Source organism: Oncorhynchus keta, chromosome 4 (genome assembly GCF_023373465.1).
Source record: "Oncorhynchus keta strain PuntledgeMale-10-30-2019 chromosome 4, Oket_V2, whole genome shotgun sequence".
Taxonomy (NCBI): Eukaryota; Metazoa; Chordata; class Actinopteri; order Salmoniformes; family Salmonidae; genus Oncorhynchus; species Oncorhynchus keta.
The window spans coordinates 58,556,693-58,577,267 of NC_068424.1; the positions used below are offsets into that span (position 1 = coordinate 58,556,693).

The 20,575-nt window shown below is 40.4% G+C and overlaps 1 protein-coding gene across 3 annotated transcripts in view; it reads left to right on the forward strand.

The window, feature by feature from the left end:
• Positions 1 to 20,575, forward strand: part of pitx2 (paired-like homeodomain 2) — an 80,313-nt gene that overhangs the window by 45,570 nt on the left and 14,168 nt on the right. Inside the window, exons 1-2 of one of the 3 annotated variants that reach the window (XM_052511236.1) lie at positions 13,011 to 13,348; positions 18,099 to 18,167. In XM_052511236.1, the coding sequence (XP_052367196.1) occupies positions 18,122 to 18,167 (46 nt within the window). In that variant the 5' untranslated portion in view covers positions 13,011 to 13,348; positions 18,099 to 18,121. Of the gene's footprint in view, positions 1 to 13,010; positions 13,349 to 14,898; positions 15,448 to 18,098; positions 18,168 to 20,575 lie in introns of those variants that run through there. The other 2 variants (XM_035766424.2, XM_035766430.2) reach the window with 2 other exon arrangements.

The window sequence follows — 20,575 nt, forward strand, 5'->3', positions numbered from 1 at the left end:
CGGAAGTTTACATACACCTTAGCCAAATACATTTAAACTCAGTTTCTCACAATTCCTAACATTTAATCCTAGTAAAATTTCCCTCTCTTAGGTCAGTTAGGTTCACCGCTTTATTTTAAGAATGTGAAATGTCAGAATAGTAGTTGAGAGAGGGATTTATTTCAGCTTTTTTTATTTCATCACATTCCCAGTGGGTCAGAAGTTTACATACACTAAATTAGTATTTGTAGCATTGCCTTTAAAATGTTTAACTTGTGTCAACCGTTTTGGGTAGCCTTCCACAAGCTTCCCACAATAAATTGGGTGAATTTTGGCCCATTCCTCCTGACAGAGCTGGTGTAACTGAGTCAGGTTTGTAGGCCTCCTTTCTCGCACACGCTTTTTCAGTTCTGCCCACAAATGTTCTATAGGATTGAGGTCAGGGCTTTGTGATGGCCACTCCAATACCTTGACTTTGTTGTCCTTAAGCCATTTTGCCACAACTTTGGAAGTATGCTTGGGGTCATTGTCCATTTGGTAGACCCATTTGTGACCAAGCTTTAACTTATGTCTTGAGATGTTGCTTCAATATATCCACATAATTTTCTATCCTCATGATGCTATCTATTTTGTGAAGTGCACCGGTCCCTCCTGCAGCAAAGCACCCCCACAACATGATGCTGCCACCCGCGTGCTTCATGATTGGGATGGTGTTCTTCGGCTTGCAAGCCTCCCCCATTTTCCCCCAAACATAACGATGGTCATTATGGCCAAACAGTTCTATTTTTGTTTCATCAGATCAGAGGACATTTCTCCAAAAAGTACGATATTTGTCCCCATGTGCAGTTGTAAACCGCAGTCTGGCTTTTTTATGGCGGTTTTGGAGCAGTGGCTTCTTCCTTGCTGTGCGGCCTTTCAGGTTATGTCGATAGAGGACTCGTTTTACTGTGGATATAGATACTTTTGTACCTGTGTCCTCCAGCATCTTCACAAGGTCCTTTGCTGTTGTTCTGGGATTGATTTGCACTTTTCGCACCAAAGTACGTTGATCTCTAGGAGACAGAACGCATCTCCTTCCTGAGCAGTATGGCGGCTGCATGGTCCCATGGTGTTGATAGTTGTGTATTATTGTTTGTACAGATGAACGTGGTACCTTCTGTCACGTGGGACTAGGTGGGTGAGGAAGGAATCAGGCGCAGATAGTTCCACTGGGAAAAGGTGCACTTTAATGTGGACCACCTAAAACACGGACAATAATGTGGACCTCAGGGTGCCAGGTCCAGAAACATCTCTAGATTTATTTTTTACCTTTATTTAACTAGGCAAGCCAGTTAAGAATTCTTATTTTCAATGATGGCCTAGGAACAGTGGGTTAACTACCTGTTCAGGGGCAGAACGACAGATTTGTACCTTGTCAGCTCAGGGGTTTGAACTTGCAACCTTCCGGTTAATAGTCCAACGCTCTAACCCCTAGGCTACCCTGCCGCACTGTGTGTACATAACGCACACACGTAACATAAATACAATCCTGCACAAAACAAGGGCGGGTACACATACTTTAAATAAGGAAGCCCATTAAGCACATACAACAGGACCCAGGTGAAACTAATAAGACAAAACAAACAGACAACGAAAAAGGGATCGGTGGCGGCTAGTAGGCCGGTGACGACGACCGCCGAGTGCCGCCCGAACATTACATTTACATTTACATTTAAGTCATTTAGCAGACGCTCTTATCCAGAGCGACTTACAAATTGGTGCATTCACCTTATGACATCCAGTGGAACAGCCACTTTACAATAGTGCATCTAAATCTTTTAAGGGGGGATTACTTTATCCTATCCTAGGTATTCCTTAAAGAGGTGGGGTTTCAGGTGTCTCCGGAAGGTGGTGATTGACTCCGCTGTCCTGGCGTCGTGAGGGAGTGTGTTCCACCATTGGGGAGCCAGAGCAGCGAACAGTTTTGACTGGGCTGAGCGGGAACTGTACTTCCTCAGTGGTAGGGAGGCGAGCAGGCCAGAGGTGGATGAACGCAGTGCCCTTGTTTGGGTGTAGGGACTGATCAGAGCCTGAAGGTACTGAGGTGCCGTTCCCCTCACAGCTCCGTAGGCAAGCACCATGGTCTTGTAGCGGATGCGAGCTTCAACTGGAAGCCAGTGGAGAGAGCGGAGGAGCGGGGTGACGTGAGAGAACTTGGGAAGGTTGAACACCAGACGGGCTGCGGCGTTCTGGATGAGTGGTAGAGGTTTAATGGCACAGGCAGGGAGCCCAGCCAACAGCGAGTTGCAGTAATCCAGACGGGAGATGACAAGTGCCTGGATTAGGACCTGCGCCGCTTCCTGTGTGAGGCAGGGTCATACTCTGCGGATGTTGTAGAGCATGAACCTACAGGAACGGGCTACCGCCTTGATGTTAGTTGAGAACGACAGGGTGTTGTCCAGGATCACGCCAAGGTTCTTAGCGCTCTGGGAGGAGGACACAATGGAGTTGTCAACCGTGATGGCGAGATCATGGAACGGGCAGTCCTTCCCGGGAGGAAGAGCAGCTCCGTCTTGCCGAGGTTCAGCTTGAGGTGGTGATCCGTCATCCACACTGATATGTCTGCCAGACATGCAGAGATGCGATTCACCACCTGGTCATCAGAAGGAGGAAAGGAGAAGATTAATTGTGTGTCGTCTGCATAGCAATGATAGGAGAGACCATGTGAGGTTATGACAGAGCCAAGTGACTTGGTGTATAGCGAGAATAGGAGAGGGCCTAGAACAGAGCCCTGGGGGACACCAGTGGTGAGAGCGCGTGGTGAGGAGACAGATTCTCGCCACGCCACCTGGTAGGAGCGACCTGTCAGGTAGGACGCAATCCAAGCGTGGGCCGCACCGGAGATGCCCAACTCGGAGAGGGTGGAGAGGAGGATCTGATGGTTCACAGTATCGAAGGCAGCCGATAGGTCTAGAAGGATGAGAGCAGAGGAGAGAGAGTTAGCTTTAGCGGTGCGGAGCGCCTCCGTGATACAGAGAAGAGCAGTCTCAGTTGAATGACTAGTCTCGAACAGGCAGGGGAGCCAACTTCGGCGGATGTCGTGACACCTTCAGGCATTTGTAAATTGCTCCCAAGGATGAACCAGACTTGTGGAGGTCTTCAATTGTTTTCTGAGGTCTTGGCTGATTTCTTTTGATTTTTCCATGATGTCAAGCAAAGAGGCACTGAGTTTGAAGGTAGGCCTTTAAATACATCCACAGGTACATCTCCAATTGACTCAGATTATGTCAATTAGCCTATCAGAAGCTTCTAAAGCCATGACATAATTTTCTGGAATTTTTCAAGCTGCATAAAGGCACAGTCAACCAAGTCTATGTGAACTCCTGACCCACTGGAATTGTAATACAGTGAATTATAAGTGAAATAATCTGTCTGTAAACAATTGTTGGAAAAAGTACTTGTGTCATTCACAAAGTAGATGTCCTAACCGACTTGCCAAAACTATAGTTTGTTAATAAGAAATTTGTGGAGTGGTTGAAAAATTAGTTTTAATATCTCTAACCTAAGTGTATGTAAACTTCCGACTTCAACTGTATGTGAAGTTTCCTCGATATATGAATGTGATAAGTTTGTGGCGTATTTCAGAGATAATACAACGAACATTAGGCTGGGTATCAGTCAAGCAAGACTTAATGAGAAGTTTGATGATTTGTGCCACCTTCTTCAAAACAGTTTTTAAATGCATATCTAAAGAAGCGCAAGCAGTTGTTAATCATGCCCTGTCCACAGGCACTTTCCACACTTCATTAAAAACTGCAATGGTGAAACCCCTTCTGAAGAAAGGTAAGATAGATTCTTCAGCTCTTAGCAATTTGTGGCCAATTTCCAACCTTCCATTCTTAAGCAAAATTCTTGAGAAATTGTTTTTCAAATAGCTAAATTGTTTTTTAAGTGGCAACTGTATTTTTGAAAAATTCCAGTCTGGTTTTCGTGCCCACCACAGCACAGCCTTAGTTAAAGTGGTCAATTATCTTAGAGCCAACATAGATGCCAAACAGCTCTCTGTCCTTTAAGATTTAAGTGCTGCATTCAATACTTGACCATTATGCCCTTCTGGGTAAACTGGAGGGGTGGGTTGGCCTCTCCGGCCTCTCCGGCCTCTCCGGTCCAGTTCTAAATTGGTTTAGGACCTATTTAACCGGTCAAGAGTTTTTTGGCAACCATGGAGAAACATCACTCAGAGAAAACACATATCACATGTGGCGTTCCACAAGGTTTGGTTTTGGATCCCGTACAGTTTATATATGTTACCCTTTGGCAACGTTTTCAGAAAGAACAACTTTACATTTCTGTTTCACCAGAGGATTTTAGCTCCACGGATAAATCATTGGACTGTATTAGTGATTTAAATACTTGTATTGCTCATAACTTCCTCCAGCTAAATCAAGACATTATTAAAACATATTATTAAAATGTATTGCTTGAGCCAAAGCACAGAGAGAGAATCTGGCTGCACATTTTAATTCACGGACACTAAAATACAGGTAAATAAAACCTAGGTGTTATTTTAGATTCTGAACTGATTTTCTAATCGTGTGACCAAAATAGCTTTTTACAACCTGAGGAACAATGCCAAGGAACATCAGTTTCTCTCTCAGGCTGATACAGAGAGACTCATCCATGCTTTTATTACAAGCAGGCTTGACTACTGTAATGCTCTCCTGTCTGGTCCACCCAAGAAAGCCATTGGTCAACTGCAAAACATACAGGTCCTCTGGCCCTGGAATTGTAACTATCACAAAGTCTAGGGCCAAGTGGCAATGATGCAGCCTTTAGTTATTATGCCTCCAGCCTCTGGAATAGCCTGCCAGAGAGGGGGTGAAACTGTGGACACAGCTAAAAAAAAAAGATCTTAACACACTTCGTTTTAGCTTTGCTTCTCCTTCGGATGCTTTTTAGTCATTACATTTTTGTCATTTTTTGTTTATTATCTTACGTTTGTGTAGTAAATATTTCAACTTTAATTTTCATCGTTTTTTTTTTTTTTCCTGTGAAGCACATTGTGTTGCATTTCATGTCTGATAAATAAATAAGGCTTGATTTGATTTGATTTGGCATATAAATATACACTGAGTGAACAAAACACTAGGATTACCTGCTCTTTCCATGACATGGACTGACCAGGTGAAATCAGGTGAAAGCTATGATCCCTTATTGATGTAACCTGTTAAATTGACTTAAATCAGTGTAGATGAAGGGGAGGAGACGGGTTAAAGAAGGATCTTTAAGCTTTGAGACAATTGAGACATGGATTGTGTATGTATACCATTCAGAGGGTGAATGGGCAAGACAAAATATTAAGTGCCTTTGAACAGGGTATGGTAGTAGGTCCCAGGCGCACCAGTTTGAGTGAGTCAAGAACTGCAATGTTGCTGGGTTTTTCACGCTCAACAGTTTCCCGTGTGTGTCAACCCAAAGGACATCAAACCAACTCGACACAACTGAGGGAAGCATTGGAGTCAACATGGGCCAGCATCCCTGTGGAATGCTTGTGACACCTTGTAGAGTCCATACCCCCAACAAATTGAGGATGTTCTGAGGGCAAAAGCATCTCAATATTAGGAAGGTGTTCCTAATGTTTTGTACACTCAGTGTATACTGTATGTACTGAAGATGATGGTGTATATAGACATTATGGACAGTATATGGACAGAAAAGGTGTAGAAGTTATTTAGGATGAGCCTTAACTAGAATACATATGAAGTGAGTAAAACATGATGTAGACATTGTCCTGTTTTCAATGACTACAGTGCCTTCTGAAAGTACTCACCCCCCTTGACTTTTTCCACATTTTGTTCTGTTAAAGCATGAATTTAATATGGATTAAATTGAGATTTGTTGTCAATGGCCTTCACACAATATCCCATAATGTCAAATTGGATTTTTTTTTTAAATGAATTCATAAAAAATGAATAAGTATTCAATAATTATTCAACCCCTTTGTTATGGCACGCCTAAATAAGTTAAGGAGTAAAAATTTGCAGAACAAGTCACATAATAAGTAGCATGGACTCACTCTGTGTGCAATAATAGTATTTAAGATGATTTTTGAATGACTACCTCCTCTCTGTACCCCACACATACAGTATGTAAGGTCCCTCGACACCTATTAGTAGATGGGTAAAATAAAAAAATACAGACATTGAATATCACTTGGAGCATGGTGTAGTTATTAATTACACTTTAGATGGTGTATCAATATGCCCAATCACTACAACGATACAGGTGTCCTTCCTAACTTAGTTGCCGAAGAGGTAGAAAACAACTAATGGATTTCACAATGAGACCAATGGTGACTTTGAAGCAGTTACAGAGTTTAATGGCTGTGATGGGAGAAAACTGAGGCTTGGTCAACAACCTTGCAATTACTCCACAATACTAACCTAATTGACAGAGTGAAAAGACGGAAGCCTGTACAGAATAAGAAATATTCCAAAACTTGAATCCTGTTTGCGATAAGGCACTTAAGTAAAACAGCAAATAATGCAGCAAAGAAATGCACGTTATGTCTTGAATGCAAAGCTTTATGTTTAGAATCACTGAGTACCACCCTTCATATTTTCAAGCATGGTGGTGGACGCATCATGTTATGGGTATGCTTGTCATCGGCAAGGACTAGGGAGTGTTTTAGGATAAAAAGAAATGTAATAGAGCTAAGCACAGGCTAAAACCTAGAGGACAACCTGGTATAGGTTGCTTTCCAACAGACACTGGGAGACAAATCCATCTTTTAACAGGACAATAACCTAGAACACAAGGCCAAATATACACTGGAGTTGCTTACCAAGATGACATTGAATATTCCTGAGTGGCCTAGTTACAGTTAAATCTGCTTGAATATCTATGGCAAGACTTGAAAATGTCTATCTAGCAATTATCAACATGCAATTTGACAAAGCTTCAAGAATGTTTTAATTCATGTGCAAATACTGTACAATCTAGGTGTGCAAAGCTCTTAGAGAGTTACCCAAAAGAATGACAGCTGTCATCGCTGCCAAAGGTGATTTTCACCATCAAAATTACATATTTTTTTTATAGAACAATCTGATTGGGTGTGCCTGTCAGGGCATGGCTCCCCAGTGGGTGTGCCTCAGTCCACCCAGGCCCATCCATGTCTACACCCCTGATGCAAACAGTGCATGATGACAATTGCGGATCAGAAATAGCTCACTAACCAACACTTGCTGGACTAAACTTTTTCAATACCTGGTTTGCATACCCATTGTTGCCTTAGTTAGCATTTACTGTTAGATATCATACGTCGAAATGTCTTTCCTATCCAGCGGGCTACCGATGACATTCTTCTGTGAGCTGCTCCATGCCAAAACCAGTCGAGAGCTGCGCACTCTTGCTGCCTGCAGATGATATTCCGCTGAAACTAGGCTATGTGTGCGGCGTGCATGTGAATATATTTCACATGCTTTGCAATTGTGTAGGCTGCTTTGTGCATGATATCATTATTGTACTACATAATGAATAAGTCGTATACCTCCACTACACTACTTTGATATGCATCAGTAGGGATTAAGAAGTGAGTATAGGCAATGCCCACTGAAGAATACGTGTGTAGACGGTTTATACCTGCATATAGCTTCCACTACACCACTGGCCATTTGTGTTTTACATAAAGTGCTCTCTCCTACACAATGGTATTACGGTTGCTGTCCTTTCAGAATCATGAACCTGTCACACACTGAAGGCCTATAGGTTCACCACTGTACTAACCTGTCACACATTGAAGGCCTATAGATTCACCACTGTGCAAACATATCTATAGTAGATATAAAGGCTGTTAAGAAACTGTATTAAGGTTTCATTCAATATTTGACCTGGCAAAGGGGTTTTATGCACTGACTGAATGGAAGCTAATTTGAGTTTTTTACTCCGCTGGTCTCGGCTGGCCTTGGGAAGAAATTAGGAGTCCTCGCTGTCCGAGACTGAGTACAAATGTATCTGACACGGAGACAAGACCAAGACACTCAACATGGGGTCCGTGACCGGTCTAGAGTACTACAACACTGATAGAAGCTGTTTTTCAGTCTCTCTGTCCCAACTTTGATTTACCTGTACTGTCGCCTTCTAGATGGTAGAGGGTTGAACAAGCCGTGGCTCAGGTGGCTGAGGTCCTTGATATATTTTAACATCATTGTTTTTTAACACAAATAAACATTTGATTAATAAAATATTTAGTCAGTCGTCTTCCTCAAATGAAGGGGATGATGACACCAATCTTTGTAAGAGGCAGGGAAACTGATTTAATTTTTCCTCAACTCGTGGCTCAGTCATTTCATTCAGGGTAAGTGGAGTTAGCCGTGAGTTAGCCTCTGAGTAGTTTAAATCTGAAGGATTCGTTGACATAGAAATTTACCTGGCTAAAAAGTGAGCCACATTCACATGACCAAAGATACCTCGCTACAGTGCATTCAGGAAGTATTCAGACCACTTCCCTTTTTCCACAATTTGTTACGTTAGACTTATTCGAAAATGTATTAAATTAAACATTTTGGTCATCAATCTACACACAATACCCCATAATGACAAAGTGACAACATATATTTTTTTAAATGTATGCAAATGTATTAAAAATAAAAATCAGAAATACCTTGTTTACATAAGTATTCAGACCCTTTGTTATAAGACTCGAAATTGAGCTCAGATGCATCGTGTTTCCATTGATCATCTTTAAGATGTTTCTACAACTTGATTGGAGTCCACCTGTGGTAAATTCAATTGATTGGACATGATTTTGAAAGACACACACCTATTTATATAAGGTCCCACATTTGACAGTGCATGTCAGAGCAAAAACCAAGCCATGAGCTGGGCTCCCAAGTGGCACAGTGGTCTATGTCATTGCATCTCATGCTTGAGATGTCACTACAGACACCCTGGTTCGAATCCAGGAGTCCCAGAGGGCGGTGCACAATTGGCCCAGGGTTGTTTGGGTTTGGCTGGTGTAGTCCATCATTGTAAATAAGAATTTGTTCTTAACTGACTTGCCTAGGTAAATACATTTTAAAACATTCTAAGATTGAAGGAATTGTCTGAAGAGCTCAGAGACAGGATTGTGTCGATCTGGGGAAGGGTACCAAGGAATGTCTGCAGCATTGAAGGCCCCCAAAAACACAGTGGCCTCTATCATTCTTAAATGGAAGAAGTTTGGAACCACCAAGACTCTTCCTAGAGCTGGCCGCTGGGCCAAACAGAGCAATCGGGGGAGAAGGGCCTTGATCAGGGAGGTGACCAAGAACCTGATGGTCACTCTGACAGAGCTCCAGATTCCCTCTGTGGAGAACCTTCCAGAAGGACAACTATCACTGCAGCACTCCATCAATCAGGCCTTTATCGTAAAACATCAACCAGCTAGCTAGGTGTATAGATAGCTAGCTACTTAGCTAAACAATGGAAGGTACACAATCCATGGCTACACAGCTAACCTTAGCTTGCTCTTTAAGATATTTTGACGTGCTAGAAAGTAATAGAAACAAGTTGAGAAGAAGTCACTAAACAAAGCGCGTTTTATTATTTTCTGAATTTATTTGTTTCTCCTGTCTTGAATGCAGAAGTTCTATTTTGCGATCCCCCAAAATGCCGCCTGTATGATAAGATGTTCAGTCAATCTACATGATAACCAGAGACTCTTTCTGCCATACATAGATGTGGTGAAGGAATCAATGGAATGCAGACATGTAGAAGTTATTAGTTTTCAAGTTTAGAAGATGTGACTACATGTAGGCTAATTCTGCTGCTGGGGGGCAATGACAAGACTTGGGATCTTTCCCCCATGGCCCTTTCCTCCACGTGTTTCCATGGCAACCCCATTGTTTTGGTTGAGATCGATTGACCTCTTTACCACATCTACAGTATGCATTCAAACTACCCTAAAACCCCTTAAATTATGCACTTACCTAAGGAAAATGTTTGAGGGGCTCTATGCAGCACCCTTAAATTTCCTTAGGTAAGGGGAAATTATTTATTCTGGGAAATCTTTAAAGGAAACACTTAAGATGTTTTATACAAACGGGCCCAGGTCCTTAGCACAATCGCTCTCCCTCTTCCTCATGCTCTTAATTAATCCCTCATTCTTTTTATCTTTATCTACCACCTTTATCTCAGCATCTCTTCCCCTCTCCTCTTCTACTATAAACATCTATCTCTCCATCTCTTCTACCCTTCTACTATTTACATCTATCTCTATCTCTCTCACTCTTTCCCTTCCAGTCATACTCTCTCTCTGCCTCAGTAGACCAATTATGGCTAAGCTGATTCCGATTGCGACCTGCGATACACCTGAGGTACATGGTCAGGGGAGTTAGCGTGTAGCCGATCTGTTTTACATGTTATTGACAAGATGGAAGTATCATGGTCTTTTTATTACACCAATTTCATTCTTGGCCAATTTCCCCTTCGGCAGGTTAGTGGCAGTTCGCAATAGATTTTTTTGTTGTGTGGAATTGATCAGCGAACTGCTTGAGCAATTTATTGGTCCCCTTGCATCTGTGATTAAGATCCGCATGCTACGTGCCCTTATCTATGTGTCCGGCAATATTTTGCAAGACTGATTGTGGGATCTTGGCACTCGTATTAAAAAAAAAGGTTGCATTGTGTTCTATATGAGCGTGGGTTGGCTTCCCTGGGGGATTCTTTGTTGTTCTCTGGAACATTTTAAATCACCTCTGACCATAGCAATGTCATGTCTTAAGTCAATAAGAATACAGACATGCCTGTTAAATCTGACCAGAAATGACAACAGAATATTTGTTCACGTGTCAACATGGGCCCAAGTTTAATTCAAACTAATCCTTTCTCATTGGAAGCCGTTGTAATGTATGAGATTCATATTAGAGCAGAGTCAAAGGCCAAAACCACCATGACATCAGCGGTGCATTTTCTTTGGGAACTCAAGGCTAGGATAATTACAAAGAAGATAGTATAGGCAAACATCTGAGTACTTTTTAAATATACACTGCATTCGTTGGTAGGCAAGGGGGAGTGCAAGCAACCATGTAAGTCATTATATGTGCCAGCTCTATTCAATTCAAACCACAGACTCATGTTTAGCTGGACTGTACTAATAGCCTAGCCTACTGTCATGCTGCATCTTTCCCACTGGGTGTTGAGACACAGCTTGGATATAATAAGGATCAGGCGGAAAGCCATTCAACAAGCTCAAGAGCTATCCAGGAGTCACCCTTTTAATTTAGTTCATTTGCAGCTTCTTCTTATTAATTTGACTTAATGCTTAATGCTGGGCCAGTTGAAATACATGTTTTTTTCCATTGAAGACGTTTGTAGTAGTGAATTTCTAATCTTTCTCTCTCCCTGTTTCTCTCTCTCCCTACCTCTATCTCTTTCTCTCTCTTACTCTCTCTTTCTATTTCTCTCTCTCTCTTCTCCCTCCCTTTCCTCCTCACTCAAATGTAGCGATGGTAAATTAAGCTGATTTCCAAGCCATTACTTTCTAACATATTAGCAGTACATAAACTGATTTGTTTCAAGATTTGTGGCCTTGGAAACATCATTTGACTCCAAATTTTATTACATGGCCACAGAGTGCTGGCCAGACATTACGTTAGGCGACAATCACATGTGGGTTTGAGGGCTGATGCAGAAAACGAGGCAGACCAGTGTCTCAGGCAGACGTACACTCCTGAGAAATCGACTTCACGTCCACATTACCAAAGCCTGCCACTGAAAGAGAGATTTTATGCTGAAAGACAGATTGATAGTGGACCATATGATGTCATCATGCATAGTCCAGTGTTTTGGGGTGGGAGATGGTATGAAAAATGTACAAGTTCATGTCAACCTGGAATGGAATGTATTGATAATAGTGATGTAGAGATTTGACTGGTGGAGGTGAGAAACATTTGCACAACGTTCTGCTTTGGGGTATTTTTAGTCTAATTTAACTATACTTTAATTGGTTCCTCAAGGTCTACGCTGGATTCGACTTTAATGACTAGAAACTGGGATACGAAAAATAATTGGATGTGCCAAACTATTTATCCTACATGTCAGAAGAAATAAAGTGTTCTCGAAATAGACTTACAACACACTGTGTCAGGGGCTTAATATTAATGACACTATGGAGCTGAATAGAGGGAGATGTGTGATACAATGCCAAATAGTTCAATATCTCAACTCTTCTGATTTTGGTGCATGAGTATCAGTGGAGGCTGCGGAGGGGAGGACGGATCATAATAGTGGCTGGAATGGAGTCAATGGAGTGGTATCAAACACATGGAAACCTTTGTTGTTGATGGGGTTGATACCACTCCATTGACTCCATTGTAGACATTATTATGAGTCGTCCTGCCCTCAGCAGCCTCCACTGATGTAGAACAGGTGAGTGATAATTGAACCAGTGATAAATGGTCTATAACAAATGTGTGCTATACACAGTGATCACTCACCCCCTATACCCCCCACCGCACATAACAATCTAGTTATTGAGCTCACAGCAACAAGGCCTATAGAGAGAGAGAGAGAGAGAGAGAGAGAGAGAGAGAGAGAGAGAGAGAGAGAGAGAGAGAGAGAGAGAGAGAGAGAGAGAGAGAGAGAGAGAGAGAGAGAGAGAGAGAGAGAGAGAGAGAGAGAGAGAGAGAGAGAGAGGACTGTCCTGCTCTGGCACAACACAGTCAATGAAGCATTTACTAATGTAACATACATCAAACCATAAATAATTTAGGAAGAAAAAGGTAGATGTAGGCTATATCAAAATCCAACCAAGAAAACACTCACATGCATGTGACACAGGTTTTTACAAATTCCATTTACAATGCAATGTTTATTATACCATATTCACAATGAATATACTATGGAGTTGATTGATTAGTTCAGCAACTGATAGTCAATCCCATATTATTTGCCCTCTCTTTGGTTATATGGTGGCTGCATTAGGCTACACTTTCATATCGTGGAATAACAAATACATCCATAAACATGAAAGGGATAGGGTCATGTCTAAAAGTTAGAGTATGCACAAGTAAAAAGTTGAAAAGTCTAACTGTACTGCTGTCGACAGCTGAATGGGTGCCAAGTAGATGATGTGCTCGTTAAGAATCAGGAGAGCGCACTTGGTCAGGTCACCTCCTTTCCCACATCACAGCCCCATCAGAAATTCTTTCAAGTGTCCTTCTGCGTCGCCAAAGATGACAACAGCAAATCGATAAGTGCTTGAAATGAAAAGAAGCCGTCGGTTTGCCCCCGAGGCAAAAGATTTCATAGCACCAGCAGCAAGCAGTCTTGACTGAACTTCATGCATTCTTTTGCACCTTTCTTCGTGAAAAAGAGAAGGCAGGCTCTCGTTTTTATTCTCCAGATGAAGGTAAGCGCGGTTATAGAACAACGTGACTCTCAAGACGCAGACTTTTCCCCCTTCTGATATGACAGGCGGGGTTGAGCGTGATGTACCAAAGGGATGCATGCCAGGTTGATATATTTGATAACAGAGTTGGGGGATTTAGGAATTCTGCGGCCCACACGGAGATCAAATATAATGGGTGTATATAGGTCATCTTCAGAACATTTTGTGACCTGATATTAAAATAAGGCGTCGCAGAACAGAAAATATAGTGCTATATCTGCATTACAGGCTACCTTGCGCGTGTATTAATTCATAATAGCCTACGAATGTGCTTGTTATTTAAACTAGGCTATAGACATGTGTTATGCCTATGATCGGACGCAGAGAAAATCAGGGATGCAACTCTCATAAATAAGGGTAATTGATTTCCTGTGTCCATAGATCTAATCCGATTGCCTTACACGCAAATGATAGCACCAGTATAAATCATATCTTTACAATAGTTCATTAGACATGCACGTCGAATGCATAATTTACCCACAAGACTATAAGGCCTACATGTTAGGAAGGTGTTTTAAATAGTATGCGTAATGGTATTCTGCGCGCATCATTCAATTAAAGGGGCAATGTGGGGAAAAACACAAGATATACAAGTCCTCTGTCGTGTGCATGTTTTGCTTCAGTGCCCCTTTGCCGCGAAATTCCCATGTGGTTGTGTGCATTAATTCCTTGTTTAATGAGAGTATGACTAAAAATGTGAAAGAAGGATTAGGCACGGTAAATGTACATCCGGTCTGCTTGGCTCATTTAAGATGTGAAAGGAATATCAGTTGTATTTTAAGGATCTATAAAATGCATTTGCAACCCAGCCAGCTGTTCGCTTCTGGAGAAAATATTCGATAAGTCTAACAAAAAACGTGTCAATTAAAATGTAGGCCTACTAACTAGATTTATATAAATGTTTATCTCTGTTACACCAAAAATCTCACACAAAAATGTTTCACTTTAAACTGCCAAAACATTATATAAATGTTTTCAATTAACATTTAAGACATGGTCATTTACACTGACACTGTAAATCTGTATCAAATGGCAGATATTTGTTTTATCATGATATGAACATTCACAATTCTCATATTTGCACCTGCCAACTAAATTCTAGTCTACTTTTATGATTTATTGTTGTGATGCTGGTTAGTAAATGTAATCAAATCATGAATATATAGCTTTAGCGACTGGTTTCTGGTAAATTTCAACATATATAAGACTCTCTTCCAGCAAATGTATTGTAGCCTATGTGAGCTGCAAAGAAATTATTGACTTGGAAATAACAGTGATGAAAATGAACATAGGCTTCAAATGCCCTAATCTTACTGAGATATATAAATAGTATAGGCTATTTAATACCGGAATTATAGAGTGAAAAATATGTAGTCATTGCCAATTTGCTTATGCAAACATACACTGTGAATTAATTCCATGTTTGATATATTATCTTCATTAATGAAGGCCTAAAAACAAGAAAATACAAAGGGTAACCTATTTGTTTTAATTAGGTTTTATGCAATACTGTTACATTTCGTTTATTTTATTTTTTATTGTGGTTGTGAATTGAGCGTTTCTAAGTTTATACTGTCTTTAACTACACATGCACGCTGGCGCAGATAAAGACACCCACTGAGGAACACACACTCACACAGACACACACCCACGAGCTCTGTCTCAAAACTCAAGAGTGAGAGAGAAAAATGCGCCACTCTTTCAGTGACTGTCTGGGAAAAAAAGTTGTTAAGGCTGAGGACGATCCAAGAAGAGAATTATCTACTGAAGTGACAGCGCCTGCTTCACCATTTTTAATCGCACTGTTAGCTAGATGGTTATAAAATCGTATGTGGCTTCAGTTTTTATCCAATAAGCGGGGAAGAAAATAAATCTAAGTAGCTCTGAGACTTTTTCCTTCGGGAGGCAGACAGCAAATTTCATATTTTGGACCTGGAACTTCGCTGTCTCCGGTTCTTATCTGAAAGGTGAGAAGCGGACCCATCGGTGTGGAATTTACCTCTTAACCAGACAAGAATAAAACAGGAAAGGACGACAAGCGCTGGCGTCTTCGACCACTGGTAAGTGCTGAGGCTACACTTTGCGGAGATGTGAGTTAATGCAAGTGAAATAATTCGTTCCACCTCGGGTTAGCCTTTTCGGCGTAATCTGGGAAAGTCTGATGTGAATTTCATCAGCACCGCAGTAACATGAAGGGACATGATAAGTGAGTTCGTGGCAGGTTTCACCTTACAAGTCCGCAAGATGATAATGATGTATCGTTAGCACTGAATTGAACATGGAATGGACTGGACTTCATGGTCTTGCGCCTCTAATTAGCCTAATGCAAAAACACATGGGTTTTTTTTTCTTCTTAATGCAGACAGGCTGGACTGGGGTTGTTCGTGTTTTGGAGGAAATTGTGCAAACCAAAGAAATAAAGAAGCATACATCGAACCTTCAAATATCGCTTTCTGATTCAACAATTGGTTGTGGGCTAATGGACTGATTGCGCATCAGTTGCGTTGCGTATATTGCTGTGATTGCATTCTTAATCTCAAACTGGCCATGTATCCGATTGAAATAAATATAATATAGGCTATTTATATTATATGTCGATTATAGTAACACCCTCAAAATATTTTACACCAGTAAAAGGCACATTAATGATGATATAGATCAATACGGATCATTTAGGCGTATGACGAGGCTATCAACGAATATAGACCGAATGTTATGATTTAGGACAAACATAATTAGACATTCATGGTGTCACAATACACACATTTAAATGGACCTAATTATTATTATTATTATTATCAATATTTTTTACAAGTGGTAATAATACAGTAGGCCTAGTAACAGTAGCAGTCGTAGTAACAGTATAAGTAGTATTAGTACCAGTAGTAGCAGTAGTAGTAGTAGTAGTAGTAGTAGAACTAGTAGTAGTAGGCCTTGTAGTAGACCTAGTATTAGTAGTAGTAGTAGTTGTTGTTGTTGTTGTTGTTGTTGTAGTAGCAGTAGTAGTAATAGTAGTAGTAGTAGTAGTAGTAGTAGTAGAACTAGTAGTAGTAGTCGTAGTAGTAGTAGTTGTTGTTGTTGTTGTTGTAGTAGTAGCAATAGTAGTAGTAGTAGTAGTAGTAGCAGTAGTAGTAGTAGTAGGAGTAGGAGTAGTAGTAGTAATAGTAGGATCAGTGGTAATAGTAGCAGCAGTAGTAGTAGTATCAGTAGTAATCATAGTTGTAGTTGCAGCAAAAGTAGTAGCAGAAGTAGCAGTAGTAGTATTAGTAGTAGTAGTAGTAGTAGTAGTAGTAGTAGGCCTAGTAGTACTAGTAGACCTATTAGTAGTAGTAGTAGTAGTAGTAGTAGACCTAGTAGTAGTAGTAGTAGTATTAGGCCTAGTAGTAGTATAGTAGTAGTAGTAGTAGTAGTAGACCTAGTAGTAGACCTAGTAGTAGTAGTAGTAGTAGTAGGCCTAGTAGTAGTAGTACAATGGTTATAATGAGAGACTTGCAAAGTAATGTATAGTATGTATTAACTATGCTTGCAAGTTAAATTGGAGTTAAAGTAAACTTCTATAAACAGGTACATTTACCTCCTAATCGTGCATTATTAATTGAATTATTACTTCTTCTTTTTTTAAGTAACATGAATCCAATTAATATGATCAATTGAACTTCTAACATTTCTCACGCAGGCCTATGTGCATACAAGGCTACTGCTCCTTTTTGTGGCCATGTAATTTTATTCGCCCAAAACTTAAACAGGAACTTTCAAATTCAAGTGAATATTTTCGATATTTCTATGTGGCTTCTTTGAAACGGCTATTCCCCGTCAATGTCATTTCCAAACCAGTTGTAAAGAGAAGGGGTTAAGGGGAGCCTGCTGAAATATGAATGAAATCGTATTTCTGCGGCTGATTAGATAACACGAGGGATTTGCAATAACCTTGCACCTTGCAACCTGACACCCCATCTTTCATTTTACGGCGGAATACACGAGAACCTGCTCCACTCAAACCAGGGTTAGCAGGTACACGCCATGGGAAAACTAACCTCCAATTTCTCACCCTTTTGAATAAAATCACAGATGTATGCTATAAAGCAGGTGAGGCGAGTAGGAGATCCGTGCCGCGCAGGCGGGTCCAGAGAGAAAAATAATGAAGGGGGAAAACGGTTAACAGCATGATTGCATGCAAATTTCCCATCTTAAATTATCATAAGCAAACAGTCGGAGGTCTGGTCTAATAAAATCCCATCTGTGTTACTTCATATCGAGTTAGTATGGAGCTGCGATAATGAATTTTGTAATATCCCACCGACAGACATCTCAATCAGCCATTAATCCCGTGATTTTACTGCGGATTCACTCAACTTCCAGCGCCCCAAACTGCTTCATGCTGCCTGGCACAATTTACGCCAACCCCGTCACAGAGTACAGTTGCACTGCTTTTCTGTGGGACTGCATGGGCCTCACATTTGAAGAGCAGTTTAAGTAATGGGGCCTATTCAAACGTTGGATATGTGAGGAAACTTGAGGAAAATTGTGTATAGCGTCATATATTAACAATTATGAAAACATATAGGTGAGAATTGTGTTCGGTCCTGTACTACAATGTATTGACTGTAAATTAATAATGATTGTGTGATTTCTTTGGAGCACAGAAGGTAGTGTGTAATCGATGCAACATTTTCAGCATTCTCATAATACATCCAGTCCCTCTCTTTTCCAGAAACCGTTCTTCTAATTGCAACAATGGACTCCCACTGCCGCAAACTTGCATCAACTTGTGCACAAATAGGTGAGTATCTATGTGTAACTCTTGACGCACCATCACCACACTTCAACGTGACATTCTTTTCGCACACTGCGGTAAACAGATGCTGAGTTTATAGCAGCATAATTTCGCGTTTTGTTTCCGTTGCATAGCAGGAAATACGATGCATTTCTCTTCTTTAATTGTCACTTTTTGTCACAAAGGCCTACTTCTTCGTTCCCAAAATGTCAGAAACCTGTCTAGGCCTAAATGCGCTTTAGTCTAGTTAATATGGAAAAAGTGGTCTTATACTGTCTTAGAGTGGCACCTGGTGGCTGGGTATGGATGTGCAGTAGCGGGCGACTGGAAAAGGCCTAAGCATAAATTCTATCTTCAAACACCCAGCTTTTGTTAAACATGCCAGAGGTTACAAATGACTCGCAACACTATATATGGACTACTTTTCTTTGTTGTCATGTTGTCTGTTTTCTTCATTTGACGTATTAAGTAGTCTAATAGCCGATCCTTGGCCTATGAATGACAGGCTATCTAATTGTATTTATTAAATTAGCCTATAAGGAACTCTTATTTTTATGAGACTCCCATTGAAACTTACAGTAGCTGTAATTGATATTGCACTCGTGTGTATATCCATGCTGAATTAATGTATCTTACACCAAGTTGTGGCCCATATCAGTTAGCCTATGCCAGAATATGATGACGCATTTTAAATGCTTACACAGAAATATGCACATAAACAAAAACTGCTATTGTCCGTATGAGTATAAGATACATTAACGAAAAATACCGTTTATTTCGTCTGGGCCATGTCAATAATGTTGGAGTGGATTTAATTGATGTTGTTTTCAGGGAATGACATAAAACGAATATTGTTTAAGTGCTAAACGAATTACCAGTTTGTCAACTCTTAATTTAGCTCATTTTATTTTCGTTCATGCTATATTGGATCTAATCAAGTGACAAAGCACGCATCATCCCGTGAGCCTACTTTGCTCCATAGCAGCAACTTGAGCAAGGACGGCGTTATGATCACTCATTGATTAACAGTAATAAGATAAATAGAAAACATAATTATTTGAGGTAATGCAATGATGAGCCAACGAGGCTTGCAAATGTAGGCACCGGAGTGAAGAGACACTCGAGCGACCTGATTATTGGGATCCCCTTTCAACTGTTTTACACCAGCCTTAATATATGCAGGTCTTGATAGATTGACTCCAGGGAAAACTAAATGTATAATGAAAGCTTATTCGTGAGGAGGAATATACTAATGGGGGAATCTGATGTCCCCTTAATCTTATGTAAAAAGCCTTGTCGTCTCCCTTATATTGACTGAATTACTAATTAATGGCCCTCTATGGCGTATCGCGCGCGGTAATCCGCGGAAGAGAGATAAATTCTGAAGGTAAAAACAGAAGAGGAAACGATAATCCACTGCAAGTCTAGTATTACTTTCAGAAAATAATTGAGCAATCACTTGCTTGCATAGCCTACATAAAACATTTGGACTGTTATGCCATTTACATGTTTTTCTTTTGAAATGATTAGTATTATTTGTTTTGCCTATTAAAAGACATAAATCAGTCAACATAAATCAATTCTCAGAATCCTCGCCAACACGCAGACTGCAGGTGAATGCTTTAGGCCTATGTCATGTTCAAATAAAATGAGTCACCATTTAGATCATGAAGCATTAGACCCCACATTAATCGCATATCAGGGAGATTTAAATAAATAAAATCCACTTGATATGCCTGACAAGGGTGCATGGATCGGCATTCCAGAGAATCCTCAAATAAACTGAAGAAATAAATGATGAACGGAAGACATGCAGGCTAAATTCACATCTTCAGTCAAGGATTGCATATATTATCGGCCAGCTACATATGTACCTACAGTGGGGTGGCTAAACACACAACACGAAATTATTTTTTATAAGGAGGGAGGATGGAGGAATAATCGTACTCTTGGTTTCAACAGCTCTCGCTACCTTCCTCCATGATCCGCGGACAGCTCTCCCACAAGAGTGCAAATAACGTGTATATCAAGGGCTTTCACGGGATTAGCTCAATAACGTATTAGTATCCCATATCCTGATATCTACGATAATGGGGTAAAAAGACGCGTGATGGCTAAATATTCAGCAGTTTACATGCCGGCCTATATAGCCTTATCAAGAAATCACAACAATTTTTTATTTTTTTTAATCAACTCAAATTATTCATAATTTAGTGATATTATAATTATTTATATTATTAATAATTAATAATATCAATGCATTCATAAATAATAATATATTATCAATTAATATATTATCTGACTTGTGGGGACTGACAACGTTTTCTTCCAAATGTTTGTGTATAGTGTTGCATGAATGAAGATTGTAATGTTGTTTGCATTTACAATGTTAACACAAAGGCCTAAGGGGAAGT